This window comes from Aethalodelphis obliquidens, unplaced genomic scaffold (genome assembly GCF_003676395.1).
Source record: "Aethalodelphis obliquidens isolate GAN/ISIS:26980383/991018 unplaced genomic scaffold, ASM367639v1 scaffold16, whole genome shotgun sequence".
Classification (NCBI taxonomy): Eukaryota; Metazoa; Chordata; class Mammalia; order Artiodactyla; family Delphinidae; genus Aethalodelphis; species Aethalodelphis obliquidens.
The window spans coordinates 11,257,279-11,278,187 of NW_020837960.1; the positions used below are offsets into that span (position 1 = coordinate 11,257,279).

At 43.7% G+C, this 20,909-nt stretch overlaps 1 protein-coding gene across 9 annotated transcripts in view; it reads right to left on the reverse strand.

Annotated features, from left to right (window-relative positions):
• The window catches only part of ENOX1 (ecto-NOX disulfide-thiol exchanger 1), a 611,692-nt gene that overhangs the window by 73,441 nt on the left and 517,342 nt on the right, over nt 1-20,909 (reverse strand). For all 9 annotated transcript variants that reach the window (XM_027116194.1, XM_027116191.1, XM_027116190.1 and 6 more), the window contains one exon: nt 20,640-20,824. In XM_027116194.1, the coding sequence (XP_026971995.1) occupies nt 20,640-20,824 (185 nt within the window). The remainder of the gene's footprint in view (nt 1-20,639; nt 20,825-20,909) is intronic.

Sequence of the window (20,909 nt, forward strand, 5' to 3'; positions counted from 1 at the left end):
AATCAATCAAGCAATCATTCATTTATCCATTCTTTCAATCATCACTTATCTCCTAAGTACACAGTGCTGGGCTAGACAGTGTGCAGGACACGGAGGAAACCAAGTAGACTGTCCTCAAGATGCGGGGTCACGAGGCTGCTAGTCTATCCACTAAAATGAATTTAGGGTGGCATAAAATATTCTAACAGTGGCTCCAACCAATGTGGTTTCCCTAGGAGGTTCTTGGGGATCTGTTCAGGTGTTAGGAGAACATGAGCTCAGGGGATCCATTTTGAAGCAGAACTTGTTCTCTACTCATTAGAAATGAGCCACCAAATACTAATGCTTGAGGTCTGGAAATATTTGAGCCCATACAGTGCCATCAATTTTTCGTGTGTTTTTGCTCTTTTGATTCAGTTTTAATAAATGTTATTCCATCTCGATAACTTTGCTATAAATTCGATGCCCTACTTAGTGGGATAAGCCTTTAAAGGCCAGTAGGATATCGCCTAAGGAAATGAGGTCTGCTGGCTTCCAAAGACAGTTTTCCACCAAAGGCCAGGGTGGGTGTGACACTGTCTGGACAGACCAATCAGCAGTTGTTTTAATGTCCAGACTGTGGGGCGATGCCTGCGGGCATCCAGCATCATGTCTGCACACCTTGTCTCCAACCCCATTACTCCGTGTATTTCAGCCTGCTATCTGAACCCCCCCGGTGGCCAGTTCTGCCGGATCCTTTTCATCTTGTCCTGCTACAAGGTGAGGGGATCCGCTCATTCGTCCCTTCCTCCTTGGTGAGATCCTGCTACCCAAACACAGCTCCCTGCTTCTGCTGCTTTTCTCCCCAGGCTCTCCAGACCTTCCACCCCTTCAGGCCTGCTTTGCTTCTCACAGACTTCAGAACCACTTAGGAAGGGCAGCCGCGCTAGGTCCCACTGCTGAAGTCTGCCTGTTCCCACCTTATGTCTAACGCTGAATCCCGAGCCAATCCCTGACTGTTGGGAAAAGCCTGAGATGTAAAAAATCAAGTGCATATTATCACAACCTAAGAGCAAGGCTTTGCCTAAAGGCCAACACATCTAACAGTATTCCTGAGAAAGGAGAGAAACCTGGCTCAGGGGAAGGACAGTCATTTACTACCTGGTACTCACAACGTTCACTTTTCTCCCTGGGGAAAAAAAAAAAAAGATGGAATTGAACTAGTTTGAATTTTTTTGTCGCACGAGGTGGTAAGACTACTCCAAATTTATTCTTGTTTTAAATGCCATCTGCTTCTACCTGCGGATGAAACTGCGCTTCAATTTATATCAAGGTCCGAGGGTGACCAAGTCTCTGGCCTGGTTTATCCATCCCAGCGCCTCCCTCTCTGCCAACAGCTCAGTGACCCCTGGGGGAGAAACATCTTCTGGAGAGAACCCCACCATTTAGATGACTGATAGCAGGAACACCAGATCACAGGGATGAAATTGTGCTCAGGGCCTAATATCCTATTACACCAGGCTATGCATATTTAATTCCTTGGGTCTCTCCTCATAAATCAATTCCTTCAGGCCGTTAATCTCATCAATATCTTTTCTGATATTGAATTTTAAATGCCATTCTCATTGCTAGGTAGAAAGGCAATCTCTTACTCGTGATGGGATCAGGTTTCATTTACAACTGAGAGATGCTTGGAGGAGCCTGGCCCTGTTCCCTGACCCTGCTGTTAAGATCCTAACGTCGGTCAGAGACAAACAGCCCAGGTGCAGGTCTGACAGGGCTGGCCCTCCAAGAGGTCAAGACAAGGAACCCTGGGGTCATGCCTATTGGTACCCTGGGAGCCTGGGACAGCTCTGGGAGACTGGGCAGAAGGCAGAAGTAAGTGTTTTCAAGGGTGTGGATCCTCAAGGGGGTCCCTGAGACATGAGGCACCCTGCCACCCACCCAGGGCGGTGTGCTCTGACAGGGGTTCCCTTCTCTGAACAGACGAGCAAGGGCCTGACCGAGGACACACACGGTGTGCATACACTGGAGCAAGATCTCGCGGGACGTGGGCGAAGGGAGGCCACGGGCCACGGGTTCTCTGGAGGGGAAGCATACAACCCAGAGAGCAAGGGTTTGGAGCTGCAATGTTTCCAGGTTCTCTGAGGCTGGCCCCTAACACTGGTGTTTCCCCCGCTGCAGGGTAAGGGAAGAATCCCTGAATTCCGTGAGCTGTGCAAAATTCCCGAAGGGAAGCAGGAGCCATAAGCGTAAGACTTCAAGAGTGACCGAGAATTGGGTAACGCAGGTAACCACTGAGGTGCAGATTTGGAGACCTAAGTCTGCAGGCAGTGGAAGGACTCCAAGGGCGGGGCTCTGGGAGCTGTCGACCTCGGGGCAGGAAATAAGCAGGTGCAACTGCACAAAACTTAATGGTAATCAAACTAAACGAAGGTCCATCCACTGATTATCAGCGTGCACCAGCAATTCTAACATAATCAGTGATAAAATCCTTTGTTGATCTAAAGCCTAACCAATTGCTGCGGTTACTGATAAGAGTCAATATACATGTGCAAGCTTCAAATGAGCAGTTTCACTTCTTACCCTTTAATAAACATACTCGATGTAGAAATGAATTTGGAAAATGTCAGTATCACACTCTGCTCCCACCCTCCCCCTCCCCCACCCCCATATGCTCACACGGGACTCAGCTACACCCAGTTTTTGGATTTTGAGCTTGTCTCAGACACAGTGTCTCCAATCCCTGTAGCACTACATGTATTCTTACATTTCTACAGCAGATTCGAAATAAACAATGGTGGCACAGTTATCGCAAGGACTGAGAGCTAGAACTGAGCTACTTCATTCCACAGAACCTCTTCAAGAATTTTTATGTCTAAAATTTGAAACAGTGAAACATGGTGAGAACCATGAGCTGTATTATTTTTGTTGAGTGCAAATTTTAGTTCTTATGTTACATATTTTTACTGAATTTTAATATTTTACAAGTTGAAATGAGTTCTTTCAAAACTGTTGACTGTTTGCCTTAAAACAAAGGACAGATCAAGAAAATGTTACCAAATCAGTGGTACTATTAGTAGTTGCCTAAATTGTGTCTTTTGCATTTGGGTTTGTTAAGATTCATGTATTTACTGGACAATTATTTACAGACTGTAATATATTAACTATAATCAAAAGATCAAAGTGCAAACAGGTGGGTTAAAAAAATTATTTAATAGAGAGTTGTGATTTTTTCCTTACATTGTACTGTTTTACTTAAAAATTTTTTTACAGGCATAATTATATGTGAAATTCAATATAAGAAAAATTTCACTGTATTTCTTTCTTGGCCACTATTATTACTTGTTTCATTTCATGATTATTATTGAAAATAATTTTGTCCTGTAGCAGAGGAGGATGTTTAAAAAAGGACCCCCTCGGAGTGTCAAGTTACACTAGGCACACCCCTGGCACGCAGCCCAGTGTCTGGGCAGGAGAGGAGATAATGACCTTGGGAGGGGAGAAATGTGTCATCAGACTTGGTTTTAGAGACCATTTCCTTTACTTGGATATCCTCCTGGGAGGGCCTTGTGTAAAAGACAAGATACCCTTTGGCATTTGTATAATCCAATGGAGTTACTTATCACGATACACTATACCCCAATAAGGCAACATTATTATGAAAAGAAATACAGCCAAGGATTGGAGAAAAGGCAAAAAAATAAGCCCCAGGTCATTGTTTCAAGGTTAACATGGTTAGCTCTATCGCTGACTTGCTGTGTGACCTCAAACAAGCCACTTTACTGCTCTGGTCTCCTCTTTCCCTCACAACTTTCTCATGAGGAATGATTTATCATTTGCAAAGCAACACGTCAATTAATGTCTTGCTTACTAAACGCAGGAAAAGAAAATGCAAAAGTGGCTTAGAAGACTCGAAAACCTATTTTCTCTTCTTCAGATGATTTTCTTTTTAATAGTGTGATTTGCAGTGTCGTTTCAACTTCCTGTTTTTCACTTTCCTCACATGTTAAATAAAGATGACAATACTCATGAGTGGGATATTATGAGACTAAAGAACATCCATTAATATGTGAGCCTCCTTAATGGCAAAGGGTACTAAGTTAAATGAAAGGGCTGTTACTATCCTCTTTGCAAAAATGGACAGACTAAGGTCAAGTGAGTGGGCCTTACATGAGTGGGCACTCCTGGGGATTAATATTCATAGCGGAAGGTCTGTTGTTCAGTCCCATCCTGGCCATGCTGGTCGTCCTCCTTCAGCCAATTTTCAAAACACAGGGCCAGCCAACTTGAATTAACACCATTCATGCAATTCCCAAGAGAAGGTGTCAAATGTGTTGCTGAAGTAGGAATATAAATCAGTGATATTCCTTCTGTTGCCTCTGCTGGCAATTCCACTGCAAATGATAATCCAATTTGCTGGGATTTATTTATTCTTGTCACTTTTTTTTGGCAGTTATATAAGGTGGTCATCACCCCAGCCTCTGGGCTCATGTACAGCTGTTAATGTAGAAATTTAAAATATTAACATGCTTTCCAGCCAGGTTGGCCCATTTACTTCAAACAAGAACCTAATTGCACAGCTGGGTCTTGCATTGTGCCCCAAAGGCCAAAAGAGATTTGTTCATTTTCTGCAGGGTTTATAACCCAGTCACGATCAGAGCTTATAGCTAGAAAACCCTTTATGGGTGACTTGTGACCAAAATCCCGTGGCCATCTTTGGAGTTGGCTTATGCAAAGTGATCTGGGGCTAATTCAGTTCAGCCCGTGGAGAGCCAAACCATGCTCTCTCTGGCATCAGTAACAGATACTACCATCATCAGTGACCACCTTGACTGCAGTTTTAGGAAAGCGGCTTTTGACTTAATGGTTACAGAGTAAGAACGTGGTTTTGAGAGCTTTTAGTTGAATCCTAATTGGTGAGAAAGTTGTAATGATCTAACATGTAAATGAAGAGAGAAAATACAGCTGAAAGTTCTCTCTCTACATCAGCCACAGATGTCTGACTAAGGATGGACATGGGTCATCACCTATGTTGCCCAACTCTTGATTAATGGTAGAACTTGACTGAAGCTAATTCAATAACAATATTCCCAATTTTCCTTTGTTAGCGCAAGTTGACGTTTTTATGGCTAGGAGACTCAGACATCTAGGGGCAGGGTGAGGAGAGGAGGACTGTCCCTGAACTGAGTGCTTTGAATCTTTAGTGACTCTGCAACAAGGTTTGCAAATAATGGGCACATTCGTCTGTCACAGAGAAGGTGTGAGGCAGAGGATGTCTGCTCGTTCCCTGAAGTCTCCACGTTATTTTAATACACTGGGGCTGGTCTGGGACCCCTCATTAGGAGTCTCAGAGTAACCAGAACCTCGTGGAGGTCTCCAAGTTTCACCTGTTCCCTGTTCCAGAGCCAAGCCCTGGGGAGACAGGTGAAGGCCTCACCAGATAAGGACAGTCTCCCTGAGGGGCTTTAACCACCTGCAGGTGGTCTCCGTGGCAGTTACTTAACCTCTGGACTATCTCAGGTTTGCCCAGTCCCTGAACTGCAGACTGTCTTTAAGGAAAAAAACAAAACCGCAGCAACAGTAGCAGCAGCTGCAAGAGAAAAGCTCAACAGAGACTGACTGCCATTGTGAAATGTGCCACATACTCTTAATATCTGGGGCTGAGATCCATTGGGTAAAATAAAATAGAGCACCACCCATTTTGTATAGATCTCAAGGATGCAGACAGAAAATTACCATTTTAAACCAATCTTCTCTGCTTCTGCAACATTAGACATAGGAAGCACTAAAGAAGTGAGCTGAATCGCTCAGACCCTTTACAATAAATTGTGTCAGCATGGCCATGAATGATAACAGCAAAAAAGGGTCCCAAGGTATAAAAATTAAGAGAAATTAAAGCTGTAGCTCTACACTTAACATCTACCCTGTGATGATGTGTTCCTCCAGCCTTAGCAATCCCTCAACTTGAGATCGGTGATTGCATGAAACTTAACATTACATGTGGGAAGTCTACCCATGTCCTTTTAATGAAAATTTCAATCACAGGTTTTGCTGAAGGCAGTTGAAAGGCCAGCTTCTAACAATGATGGCACAGAAAAGATCTTCTTGTGTGATACACAGCTAGTTACGTGTGCATTCTAGAAATAGGGAAATCAACACCAAGATTAGTGTTGATGACTTTCATTTTTTTCCAAAAGAAAGAATACGGAGACCACATTTTTAGGGACTGCCAATAGACTCTATATAGCAGTGATTTTTACTTCCTGATGATAATTTGAAAATGTAAATCATGATACAAGTAAGTGACATAAAGCAGTTATATTCTAGTCCAAGTGATTATATCAGGATTAAGAAGGATTATGTGAGAATTACTTTGGGAAGTTTAAAGAAAACCACCTGTTTTGCCACTGAGTTCACTGTGGATAATCTTTAACAAGATATGAAAGTTTTCTTTTATTCCAAGTTGTTACAATCTTCATTTTTTTCTGTAGTTTCATATTATGAATGGATATTCAGTGGCTATTAAAAAGATTGTATTATTCGGGTTTAACCTGTTAATGGGATTGTATCATATTAATAGACTTCTGCAACATTGAACCAACCCTGCATTCCTGGAATAAATCCAGTTTGGTGGTTTATAAAATACCAGATTAAATTAGCTTTTAAAAAGGAATTTTAAATCTATGTTCATAAGTGAGACTGACCTGTAATTTCCACCCCTCTTTTTTTACTGCCTTTGTCCTGTTTTGATATCAAGTGTACTAGGTACACTAGCCTTATGAGTTAGTTGGGAGGCGTTTCCTCCTTTTCTATTCTCTGAACAATTTTGCAAAAGATTGGCATAATCTTCCTTGAATGTTTGGTAGAACCTTCCAGTAAATCCATTTTGGATCTGTTGCTTTGATGTAAGATTTTAAGCTTCTAACTCCAATTTTTTTTATGAGATCATCCAGGCTTTCAATTTTTTCCTGATTTAATTTTGATAAGGTTTTCTTTTCTTCCTTTAGGAATTTGTTTATATCACCTGAGTTTAAAACTTTGTAGTAAAACTATTTCTGATTTTTTCATAGTTCTTCAATCTCTGTTACATCTATAGTCATAACTCACTTTCTTTTAAAACATTGTTTATTAAGTTATCCTCTTTATGATCAGTGTTGCCAAATTTTTCCATTCTATTAGTCTTTTCAAATAGCAACATTTGGCTTTGTTGATCTTCTCTAATGTATGACTCTTTGTTATTTTAGTAATGTCTATCCTTATTTTTATTTATCTTTCCTTCTTTGTGTTTATTTATTTTTTTTGTAATAAGAGTTGGATGCTCATTCCTGTTTCCAGCTTTCTTCTTTCCTTAAACAGACATTTAAAAGTTTAAAATTTTTCCCCTAGGTTGTTTTAGCTGCATCCCACAAGTTTTAATATGCTGTATTTTAATAATCAACTACTTCCAACTATTTTAAAATTAAATCTCTGATTTCTTTTTAGACCTGTGGATTTAGATGTGTGTTTTAAAATTTCTAAGTATATAGAATTTACTTTAGTTATCTTTTCTGACATTGATTTCTAACAATTTTATTGTGATCAGAAAATATTATCACCCCTTTGAAATTTGTTGAGACTTGCCTTAAGGTCTAGTATGGGATTAATTTTTGTAAATTTCCCACATATATTTGAAAAGTACAGTTTTCTGTACAGGTCCTGCCAATCAAGAGTACAGGAGCTGAGTGCTATGTAAATGCTTCATCAACTGCAAACATCGGCAGGAACAGCAAGAAGAAGGGAATGGCAGAGCTGCTTAGAAAAATGTCCTCACTCCCTGACATCTCCTAGGGTCTTTCATTCAAAGTAGGCTTGGCATGTTGCCACTGTCCTTTAAGTATCAACGTGTGATGTAATCTCACTTTCAAAAGATTAGGAAAAACAATCAGGAAGAAATTTTAAGTACTCTATTGCCTGGTTTGGAGTCTTCTTACTACTCTTTCTAAGCCTTGGTTCCTTGATAAACGTGACAAAAATGTCAACTCCCAGGATGCAAGGCTCTTAAAGCATTTGGATAATAGAAAACATTGTCTGAACAGAAACATTTGTGACTGCACGTACACACACTCAGCGTAAGTAAAAACACAACAGCTTGTTTCCCAAGGTCGTAGTCATTCTTTCATAGCCCTGGGGCCACACCAGATGACATCAGTGACTAATAAGCTCCTTAGCATCTAATACCAGCAGAGAGCATTCATGACCCCTAAAGACAGAAGGGCTCCATCAATCCTTACACTTCAACAAAGATTTGTCAGAAATCTGGTTCTATTCAATCAATGAGATGAGATTATTATGTATTCAGGCATGAGTAGGAAGAGCAGCAGAGATTATGAATAAGGGAAGTTGGGGCTTCCCTGGTGGTGCAGTGGTTAAGAATCCGCCTGCCAATGCAGGGAACACGGGTTCGAGCCCTGGTCCGGGAAGATCCCACATGCTGCGGAGCAACTAAGCCCGTGAGTCACAACTACTGAGCCTGGGCTCTACAGCCCGTGCTCCGCAACAAGAGAAGCCACAGCAATGAGAAGCCCGCGCGCCGCAACAAAGAGTGGCCCCCGCTCGCCGCAACTGGAGAAGGCCCGAGCGCAGCAACGAAGACCCAATGTAGCCAATCAATTAATCAATCAATTCTTAAAAAAAAAAGAATGAGGGAAGATGGTTTACAGTTTTCAATAGCTGAGAATAAAACGTGTGGCGACTCAACAATTTGTTCTTTTCTTCATCTGTTTATTCAGAGAGCTGTTGGCTATAAATGACTAAATTAGCCATGAAAGACTGGCCTTAGGTGCCAGAATTAGTCTCTACCCCAATACCAGAAGAAAAAAGAAACTAACAGTTATTTAACATGCTAGGGGGAAATCATAGCCCCTGTGTCTCACCTCAGTTTTCAGGGGGTTAGGAGATAGATATAAATGAATGTAAAAGGAAAAGAGTCTCAGAATGCAAGCATGTGGAGGCCCAGGAAGGAGCCAAGCACCAGGAATCAGGAGCCATGAGCAGCGGAGGTGAGAAGGGAGGTTGCGGGGGTGGTAGTGCAGCTTAGCTCAGTGACTTAAACTCTATTTGATTAAAATCAGGAAATAAGTGGGCTGGTCTAGGGGCTCACCAATGCCCCTCCTAGCTTCAGCAGTCTGTATTCTGCAGTTCTCTTGAGGTCAAGATAGTGGTGAAATTGAGCCCATCTCCAGTCCAAATTTTATATGTAAAGCAGAATTCCCATTACCGTCACATTCTACCTTGCTTTTTATACTGTGGGTGGACCATGAGAAATGTCCAGCAAATCGTGGACTTAAAATTAAGCACATCAATCACTAGCTGGGCAGAAAAGCAGACTGAAAAGACCAGACCAATCAACTAAGACCCAAGGACCCATGAGGGCAAGGTCGGACCTCGGAGTGCTCCTTAAGTGACCTGGCCACTCTCAGAAATCTACGTGAGCTCATGTTACCCGATGTCGAGAGGTGAAACCACATCACAAACACCACATTTCTCCTTCTCCCTAAATGATAAATGGAAGGAGTACCTGGGACAATTATATTGTAAAAAGAAACTCAGCACAACAGCTTCTTTATGGACTTTACAGTTAGGTCATTACCAAGATCTTCCTGAAATAAATTGTGAGTAGCACGGAAGAAATACAAACCCCTAGGGAAGAAATATAAACCCAGGAGAAAAGAAAACAAGATGCACAGAGAATTAGTGAAGGACAAAATTGCAGAGTCCCACTCTGTATTTAAATGATTGAAAAATGTGTAATGCACTGGTTCAGGAAATGACTTAGGATAAAATGCAAATCACGGGCGAAAACATATTTCTCTAATACCGTGAATGAGAGTGCCGGTGCTTGCCAATGAAAGCCTTCTGACCGGAATGCCTGAGTGATACCCGGCTTAAAATAAATTGAAGTGGTGGTGTGGTGGAGGACATAAAAAATGGAATGTGTATGCATGGGGGACAGCAGAATAACTTACAGATGTAATTACAATAAACTACAAAACAAACGAAAGAAGAAAAAGGTGATAATAAAGGTGTGGAGTGTCATTTTGCTCATCTTTCATTTATAAGCACCATTTGTAATGCCCCTTCCTTGGAAACCTACAACCAGAGTTCAAATATACTTTCTCCTTTTTTATCTTCCCCAATTACTTCCAGAAAATAAAGCTGCTGTGGCCATTTACTTAGTGTGTGTGTGTGTGTGTGTGTGTGTGTGTGTGTGTGTGAGAGAGAGAGAGAGAGAGAGAGAGAGAGAGAGAGAGAGAGAGAGAGAGAGAGAGCGCGAGAGAGTGAGAGAGCGAGATACAGAGATGAAACAGAAAGCACCAAAGATGGAGAGGTAATTACCAAACTGAGGGAGTCGCATCAAGTTAAGAACTTCATGAGGCAGGGTCTTTTCAGTGATCAACTGAGTGAAGTGGGTGGTCTATACAGTGAGCACCAGATTGGGCAATAAATTTGTTTAAGCTTTCCCTGATGACTATTCAGGGTGCTTTGTTAAACAGAGGAGAAAAGTTAGGCTTTAACTAACCATCTAACATCCCGGTACTGAATTCCCAATTCCACTCTTTGGTTACAAGTCCAGAAACGTTAACTGACTATGTCTGGCTAGCCCATTGGTTGATCTTTACAACTGATAACACTACGTGTTTATGTGCAAAGAGAAAAGGAGACTGAAAGAATATATGTAAATGTTAACCATAGTTATATCTGGGTAGTGACACTCTGAATGATGTGTTTCCTTTTATATGCTTCTTTTAGGTTTCCAAGTTTTTTTGCATTGAGCATATACTCTTTTGTATGAAGAAAAATAAAACAAAAATCAAAACGACAAACCTGGACCCAGAAAAACTGCAGCTCCCACCTACGCTTCTCGGCCTCTCTGTTTATTCTCTTACTCAGATAAAGAGGATTCTTCTCCCTCTGAGTCATTCTTCTCCTTCCTCTTTGTTTCCATGTTGTATTCTTTCACCCCCCCTACACTTCTCCCTGTTTTCTCTTCACAGCCTTCATTTCTGATGAGAAGGAAATGGGCTGCTTTTCCTAATCCTCATGTTTCCTCTCCTAACCAGCTGCACGGAGAAAGCCCCGGAGCACGACTCCCTCGCAACCGCAGCCCAACTAGAGATGATGGATAATTACATCAGTCTGGCTGGGAGCGTGACACCTGCTATACATAGGCGGCCATGTGTGCATCCGGGTTCAGGGTTTCGGCGTGGATGAGGCCGCTTCTTTGCATGGTTAGACTATAGAGAAATGGAGTCAAGGCCAGAACACAAGGATTCATTTTAGTGTCCGTGGCTGGAGGGAGATACGACAATGGCCAAACAGTACGTGCCTGCGGCCAAAGCCCATTTTGAGTTGCTGCATTCAAGAAAAGATCCGTTTCACTAGAAAGCTGGTACTCTTGGCCTGGAGGCAATTTCTAAAAGAGGTGGTGGAGGGGAGGGTCATTCAAAGGTCATCCACCAACTATGGCTGACAGTGTGCGGGGAAAAGCCAAGTTCCTTTATCCTGGGAATGGCTGCAAATCCCCCAAGGGTCCATATTTCGTACTGCAGACACTGGGGAAAGCGAAAAAAGGTAGAAGCCAAGCGATTTTAATGGTCTGCAGGGCAATGCCATTATTTCTACCCCTGGCTCCCACATGCGCTCATCTGCTAACCTCATTGCTTTCAGAAGAGACGATTACTAATTAGGATGCATTTGATGATCAAGGTAATTACGGGCAGAGCAGGAGCTCTGATGGTGAGCTGAAGTCTGCCAGAATTAAACTCTATTAGGGCTTCTCTTTCTCGTCCCAGAAGTGAAGAGATTTCTTTTCACAGTTCAAATTTAATAAATAAAAGCCACGTGTGTGTTACTTTCTTCTTGCTAGCTCTTACTCTGCTAACGTAAAAACCACATTAAGGGCTGTGACAGAGTCAGAAAAGAGGCAATGGGTTTTTGCCAAAAATATTTCTCGCAAGCGAGGAGCGCCGGAAGGGTAGAGCTTCCCCATGTCCTGCTCCCCTGGTCACTGTGGTCCTGAAGCCCCACTTCTCCACCTGGTCCACTGTGGGGAGTTACGGGGTGACAGAGGGAATGCAGGGGCCGTGGTCAGGCAGGCCTGGGTTGGAAATCTGACTCTACCGCGACCATGCTGGACCCTGGGCAAGTCACCCGTCATCTCCGGGTCTCGAGTTCTACCTGAGAAGCCGGGATAAGCTCATACTCCTGAGATGTGAGCACGGAGTGGAGTAAGGAAGAAGTTTTTGAGAGTAAGCTGGGGCGAGCAGGTCCTCCAGCTGTAAGGGGCGGAGAGGCAACAGCACTGGCCACCCCAGGGTCAGGAACCTCAGCTCTGGATTTGTCCAGACTTACTCTGCAAGTCCTGAGCCTACTCTTAAACCTCTAGGTGTCTTCACGTTGGCCCCAGGAATGTGGCGATTGCAGTTTGCATTTGCAGAACAGCTTTTCCAAATGCGTTCACATAGGTGACCTCATTTTACGGACACGAACGCTGACCGAGGCTGGCAGGGTCCATTCTCCAGATGCAGAACCTGAGGTTCAGAGAGGCTGATCTGTACACAGTTGTGCAGAAAACAGCCAAGCTGGACACTCTCTCCCTCCTACTGCTTTGGTGTTTTCATTTTCTTGGGCAGAAGCTCGGTGCCGCTCACGTCCATGAAGGCAGAGTATCTCCCTCCTTATCTGAAGGTCTCTCTCTGTCCAGTGAAAACGGCAAGATGCCCATGGTCCTCCCTTGTTTGAAACTGCTAAAAACTCAGGGCGGTTTCCTCTCCGTGAGCTTCACTTTTAGTCCTTTGTATCTTGTCTGGAGTCAAATGGGAATGTGCCTTAGTAACTCCTAAGCCCCTCAGCAGATGTCAGGTGCGATCATTTCAAACGGGTTGGGCTTTGCAATGTGAAGCCCTGAGCCAAGAACCGGAGCACCGGTTACCGTGTCTCGTTCCAAATGTCCCCAACCACCCCCTCAAGAGTCTCACACTGCAGTGGGTACAGACATTCTGAGAAGTGTCAGGGAGGGTGATCTGCAAATGTCAGAAAATGCACGTGCTGCCACCGAGACAGCTGGCGTTTAGCAGCCAGAGGGAAGGGCACCGAATTCTAAATACTACCATCACCGTCACGCAGGCTGCTGTTACAATGCATCATCCCAAGGCACTGGTTGAAGAACAGGTAGAAAAGGAAATGACAAACTCTGGGGTAGTTAAGGAAGGACAACCACGGTACACCCCAAATTAAGCAGCGTTGTGAACCCTGATATCCTGCCCTGGAACCTATGTAAAGCCACATCTGAGAGACGTACATGTTTTTATGATTGTTCTGATTCTAGCAAAATATCAAAGACTTTTAACATGAATGTGGGAAATGCCTTGTGAGTTGTTTTCTATTCAGAAAGCAAGAAACTTCATCTGGGTAAGTTGAAATAAAGTAAACATGGATTATGTCTCTGCAGCCACAGCTCGTAAAAATTCCAGATATGTGTGTGAATATGTCTGTATGCATACATTTATTTTTTGAACCTTTTTTTTTAATACATTTATTTATTTATTTATTTTTGGCTGGGCTGGGTCTTTGTTGCTGCGTGCAGGCTTTCTCTAGTTGCGGAGAGCGGGGGCTACTCTTCATTGCGGTGCGTGGGCTTCTCATTGCTGTGGCTTCTCTTGTTGCGGAGCATGGGCTCTAGGTGCGTGGGCTTCAGTAGTTGTGGCACGCGGGCTCAGCAGCTGTGGCTTGCGGGCTCTAGAGCGCAGGCTCACTAGTTGTGGCGCACGGGCTTAGTTGCTCCACGGCATGTGGGATCTTCCCAGACCAGGGCTCAAACCCGTGTCCCCTGCATTGTCAGGTGGATTCTTAACCACTGTGCCACCAGGGAAGCACCCCTGTGTCAAATTTTTAAAGAACCCACTTAAAAATCCAACTTCTCTCTTGTCATTACATACTGCAGCCTCTTCCTGTCACCTTTTCCAGACTATTTACCTTCCTTTTCTCCACCCTTAAACCCCTCTAATTTGCGGATCTGCTTCTTCAGTCTGAAGTGCCTATATTCCAAAATATTCTGCCTTAAGTTCCTATGTTCCTGTCTCTTAGACATTCAGAAAATGTGCTCACTGTTCTTCCCTTCCCTTGTTTCTGGAAAGCCGGAATAACATGTAATATTCTTCCCCCACCCCCTCCCCGGGCACCATGCTAACCAAGGACTCATTCAACAACTGGATTAAGCTAAAAGCCCCCGAAACAGGTTCTTGTTCAAAATGTCAGACCTGGTCCATGTGTGTTTGCTTTTGCTTTTTCCTTCCTCCACAGGCAATTAAAATGTCTGTCAGTGATTAAACTTAAAAGAGCAGAGCGAATGGGAAGGGAATTCCATGGAGTTCTTAGTGTAGGACAGACCCTGGCCTTTGTGCAATTCCCAAATCTCCTCAAAATGAAGTCTGCCAGTCAGTGAGCCACCGGGCAGGAGAAAGACTCAGCTGTGGAGGTGACCTGGACTCAGCCATCAGTAAGCCACACGGAGTCCTAGAAAAGTGACCCCAGCCCTTCATCCCCGATACAAACAGGCTACCACACATTACCTCACGTGAGAAGGAACCTGGAGCATGAAAGAGACTGACGGAGACACAGAAACCAAACAACCAGTCCTGGAATAAATAGAAATGATTCAGGAACAATAAGAATTTAAAAATTCTAATTAGTATTCTCAAAGAGATTTGAGAAGATACTGCAACCAAAAAATAAGACTGTGTGAAAAGACAGTAAACAAAGAACAGAAATAACATTTGCAAATAAAATAACACAATTATCAAATAGAAACTTCAGTGCAAAGGATAAAAGATAAAGTTTAAACAGATAATATGAGAAAAAGGACAATGGGCACAGAGCATCAGCCTCGTAGGTCCCTTATATGACTGCGGGGCATTTCAGAAAGAAAATGAAAACAGAAATGACAAGTGAACAGTTATCCCTGTTGCATTTATCCATGTTATCTGTCTGCAGCACCTCGCCTAAGGTCTTTTTTTGTTGTTTTTTTGTTTGCGGTACGTGGGCCTCTCACTGTTGTGGCCTCTCCCGTTGCGGAGCACAGGCTCCGGACGCGCAGGCTCAGCGGCCATGGCTCACGGGCCCAGCCGCTCCGCGGCATGTGGGATCTTCCCGAACCGGGGCACGAACCCGCGTCCCCTGCATCGGCAGGCGGACTCTCAACCACTGCGCCACCAGGGAAGCCCGCACCCCAGTTCTTTGTAGCATCACCTGTGAAGGCCACTGGGAGCAGTGGGCTGCTGGCCTTTCTAGGATTTTCAAAATTTTTAAGGGACATGCTTTTTTTCAGAAATTAAGAAGAAATTATCTAAAGTTGTCTTGGGTAAGTTCATTTTACCTGTCTTGCCCTAAAGTTTTCTGATGATCAAAACCACCACCACCCCCAGCAGAGCCAGCACCCCCACCACAGTCACCATCCCCGCCACAGTCACCATCCCCAGCACAGCCATCATCATCGCAATCCTTGATATGACTCCTGCTGCCATAATAAAGATCCTGACCTTGACATGTACACATGAGACTTCATTACATATGAAATCAGGAGGGGAATCGAACACAAACTTTTCACTATCTCTAAAAATGTACTTACTAAGCAACTGAATCGTTTAAAGGAGATTTCACAAGAGATGCTTAACTTTCCTTAAGTGGTCAGATAGATGCACTCACTGATGTTCTCATTTCAACACACTTTCATTTATTTCTTAATATATATCCCAAAGACCAATCCTTGACCAACTTTTGGCAAAACTAGCTGGGGTTACTTTGTATTTTAAGAAAGTAACATTATTGTATTTCTCTGTCCTCTTCTATAAAATTAGTCTAGATTAGCTTTTGTAATACACAAACAGAGAATCCCACATCTACTCCTCTTTGAGCATAAGGGAAAAAAACCAATTACTTAATTTCTAAAATGGTGTTGGTCGTAATAGTCCTCTTTCCCCCAATTTTTTTCCCTGGTCTCCCTTGCTGAAAATTGTCTAGACAGCTGACTAGCCCTGGTCTTTAATAATGGCAAGCCAAGTGAGTTAGAGAGTTCTACGTGGGCTAATGGTTTACTGGCCTAAGACAGCTGGTCTTCAGATGACATTTGCTAACAGCATTAAACAGCATCAGCTGGGACCCTTCTGACATAATTATCATTAGTCACTCACAGTTTTATAACCAGCAGCTTATAATGGTATCCTCTTATCATCTAAATATTTACCAGTCCTATCAACATGATTTACACATGGCTTCAAAAAGAATTCTGATTTTTAAGTTGGTTATTTAGAAATATGACATACTGACTTATCCTTGTGAATAAAAATACAGATCCTGTTTAAATTCAGGTGTGGTTAAAACCATAACGAGATACTAATATACGCGTATTATAGTGGCTAAAAAAGACAGAGTAAAATAAAACAGAAACCAACTGGCCATTCCAAGTGCTGGCTGATAAGGACACAGAACAACTGTAATTCTCATGTAAACCCTCGGGAAAGCACAATGGGAAGACACTTAGGAAAACAGTTTAGCATTTTCTTAAAATGTCAAACACACTTACCATATGACCCAGCAATCCTACTCCTAGGTATTTACCCAAGTGAGATGAAAGATTATGTCCAAACAAAGAGCCTGTAAGTGAATGTTTATAGCAGATTCATTCATATTGGCCTCAAACAGGAAACCACCCAAATGTCCATTAACTGGTGACTAGATAAACAAAGCATGGCTCTTCCTTACCACGGAATGCCATTCAGCATAGAAAGAACGAACAACAGACACATACAGCAACACAGACGAATCCCAAATGCGTTATGCTGAGTGACAGAAGCCAGGCTCTAGAGGTTGTACACAGTACGATTCCACTTATATGACTTTCCTGAAAAGGCAGAACCATGAGGGTAGAAAACGAATCAGGGAGTGCTGGGAGTGGGGTGGACTAAAAAGGGGCATAAGGGAACTTTGGGGGGCGGTGATGGAATTATTTTATATATTGATTGTGGTCGCCATGGTGACATGACGGTATGAATTTGTCAAAACTCACAGAACCCTCACAAGAGTATTTTTATTGTGTGTACATTTTACCTCGATCGACCTAAGAAAATAATTCAGTGTGGTAACCTGAAGGTAAATAAGAATTTCAAATACGGGTATGCTTGTCTTGGATACCTAAAGATACAAACGAAAGCCGGCAACCTGACTCTCCCTGTGGCAGAGACAGGTTAACTCTGTTGCCAGCTTCAGATCAGGTTAAGGCTACCATGTTACCATGGATACAAGCTATTATTTCCTTTCGTGTGAAACCTCTAATATTAAATTGTGACTCACATGCAAGGCAAGGGGAGGCTAAGAAACAACCAGACAAAGTCACCCGAGGCTCTTTCATTTTTCAGAACCCTGCCCTTAAAGTTTCCTCCATGAACTCACGAGAAACCATGGGAAGTCAGTGAACATGTGCTTCAGGGATGAAAAGAAGAAGGGTTAGAAACTTCTTGGCTAAACTTGAAGACAATTCTAAAAATTTTATGCTAGTCTTAAGGCTGTTAAGACTGTTTATATTCTTGTTTGTTGCAGAAATAATTTCCCCTATATGGATTGCTAAAGCAATGACCTATGAGAGACCAGCCCTCTCCTCTATCTGTTGACTTGCCTGGGAGACGATGCTTTTCTGACTTATAAAGTGGACAGAGGGCAGATTGAGGGTGGGTTTTAAAGTCAGGAGAATTCCTTGCAGTGGGGCTCAAACTGGCAAGTTGTGGGGATTCACTCAAAGCGGGTAAGGTAGAAAGATGACTCTTAGATAAGCACATATATTTAAAAACTATATTAAAGATGTGTTGCCACAGTGATCGCTGTGCATCCAGCTAACGACTAGTGAAGATGGAAATCATAACTGCTGCCTTTGCGCTAGTGCTTTCTGTGTGCTAAGGAGGTGCTACGCAGACCCCTAGGGCATCACCTCTCCCCACACCCTGCCCTGCCCTTTATGATCCAAGAATCCTAAACAACCCAGAGCTCCCCAGAGGCACCAGGCGAGTTCTTGCCTCTGTGCCTTTGTCCATTCGTTCCTCCATTCAACAAATATTCAATTGTGTCCCCCCAAATTTATATGGTGATGTTCTAAAGGCTGTACTTCAGAATGCAAGCTTATTTGGAAACAGGGTCACGGCAGATGTCATTAGTTAAGATGAGGTCATACTGGAATAGTGTGGGCCCCTTAATCCTATACAAATTGTGACCTTATAAAAAGGGGAAATTGGGACACAGGCACACACGCGGGGAGAAGGCCATCTGAAGACGAAGGCAGAAAGCAGGGTGATGCGTCTACAAGCCCAGGAAGGACAAAGCTCGCCAGCAAACCTGAGGAGGAAAGGGGAAAGTCCGGAGCAGACTCTCCCTCGCCGCCCACAGAGGGGCCAACCCTACCAGCACCCTGCTCTTGCACTTCTAGGTCCAGAACTGTGAGACAATAACTTTCTGTGGTTTAAACCAAACCAGAACAAACCAAAACAAACCCCCAAACAAAATTCCTACCCAAACAAAACAAACACAGTAAAGCACATTTCCTATGGACAAGGAGATTCTGCAAATGTATGAGAAGCTGCGAGAACGGAACTGCTCCTTTAAGGGGCTGGAGCTCCGTGGGGATGCACAGCGGGGCTCCAGTGCGGACTGGGGCAGGGGCGCTGACACCCCGCATGCTTCTTCCAGATTGGCTAGCTCACCCTCGCATCCTGACTTCTTTCAGATTTGAATCTTCAACCAGCTTAAAGGTTTTTTTTTTTTAATAACATCTTTATCGGAGTATAATTGCTTTACAATGTTGTGTTAGTTTCTGCTGTATAACAAAGTGAATCAGCTATACGTATACATATGTCCCCATATCCCCTCCCTCTTTCGTCTCCCTCCCACCCTCCCTATCCCACCCCTCTAGGCAGTCACAACGCACCGAGCTGATCTCCCTGTGCTATGCAGCTGCTTCCCACTAGCTAGCTATTTTACATTTGGTAGTATAAAGACGCAGACGTTGAGAATGGACTTGAGGACACGGGGAGGGGGAGGGTCAGCTGGGACGAAGTGAGAGACTGGCATGGACTTATATATACAGCTTAAAGGTTTATATCAACTTTTCATGCAACCAGAGTCATCTTTCCTGGAGGCAAAGAGGGCCCGACGCATGAGGTATGAGAGACGGCGGACGCTCCTCTTCCTGGCAAGGGCGCCACTCACCCCCAACGTGCGGACAGATGGACAAGCCCCGGGAGCTCCCCGCGGCAGCTGTTAACACCGATTTCCAAGTGCGGGGGGCCTGAGCCCCGCCGGTAATGACACTTTCCTGGCTGGGTCTGACCTCTGAATCGCACTGATTTGTCTAACACACACTGTGAGCATCAGCGAGTTAGGACTCAAAGCCAAGACGCCAAAATTGCTTTTAAATGGCAGGAGATGTTTAAGACAGAATTTCTGTGACTTGGTCATTAACTTGTTTGTATCCCGATCCACGCTTTTTTACATCGCTTCCTCTCAATTATTTTTTCCCTGCTTGGCGGAGGTTTTAGCAGCAGTTACCTCTAATCATCGAGACACTTTTGTAGGCAATTCAGGCTCCTGCTCTTAGAGAGCAGTCAATATTGGTGGGGGAATTTGAAAAAAAAATCCTACTCACTATATAATTGCCCATCATCTTGCTTATATTTTCCTTGTTTATAGAAAACAATCTTTTTTTCCAGAAAAGAGTGGTTCGATTTATATACTCAGAGGAGTAACACAAATAACCACGTGTGATGATAATTTAGGCTATATTATTCTAAGATAACTCACACACCTTAAGAGTATCACGTATCAATCAATGTTTTCAGATATAAACCCAGCTACGACTCTTTGATTCTACCCTCTGCTGCCAGTGCCCAGTTTTTTCCCACCCCCTCAAGCCCTCATTTCCCACAGTCCACGTTCCTTCCGCTTCCTCCAAAGCCCACAGCTTCTATCTCTTTCTTCCATGAGCTGGAAAGACCCAGCTTTAACTTGAGTGTGCCAGGATGAAGCCTGTCGATCTTTAACAAAAGCAGAGATGCTGGCCTGTTTCTGAAGTTACCTATCGCCCCAAATTTTAGTGCTTCATCCATCCCATCAACAAACATTTCTGAAATACACAGTGTGTTCAGAGAACCGGTCTACATCCTAAGTATCGTCCAAGAGAAATGGAAATAACACAGTTTACGTATTCATCGATCTCAAAAACAGACTCGCCACGCTTTCGTAGAAATCGGTCTGCCTGCTTTTAACTTGAGAAGTTCTAAGATTACAGAACACTGGGGTCACAACTGGCAAGGATTTTCTGACCTTTTGCCATGAGGCTAAATTTTATGTACGGAGCTTTCAAACTCCTAGATTCTCTTCCTTTGCTTCCCACTTCGAGGGTGTAGCGCTTCAACCTATTTCTTTAGCGTGGCTTCTCCCCTGACCCTCCCCTTCCACGGTCATCAGCACTTTCCTGACCTAGCCACTCAGCTTTTCTGCTGTTCTTTTTTCTCCTCCACCTTTCCCAGCAAACAGCCGCCACTGCATACGCGCACGTCCCTTTCTCTCGAGAACAAAGACACCAATGCGGGCGCAGGTACCTGTTGCATGCCTTGCATGGTCTGCTGCAGGAACTGCACCTGCTGGTCCTTGGTCAGGTTTTCTTCCGTTCGAAACAGCTGCTCTTTCTCCTGCTTCAGCAGCTCCACTTCGTTCCTGTAGGCGTCCAGCTGCCACCGGAGGCTGTCGTTCTCTTCTTTAAGCGCGTAGGCCTGGGCAGCCAGGGCTGAGGGGCAAACAGAATGAGTTCAAGTGAGTGACCTTCTCGCTTAGATGGGCAGCCTTCAGTGCGAAAGGGATTCTAAATCGGA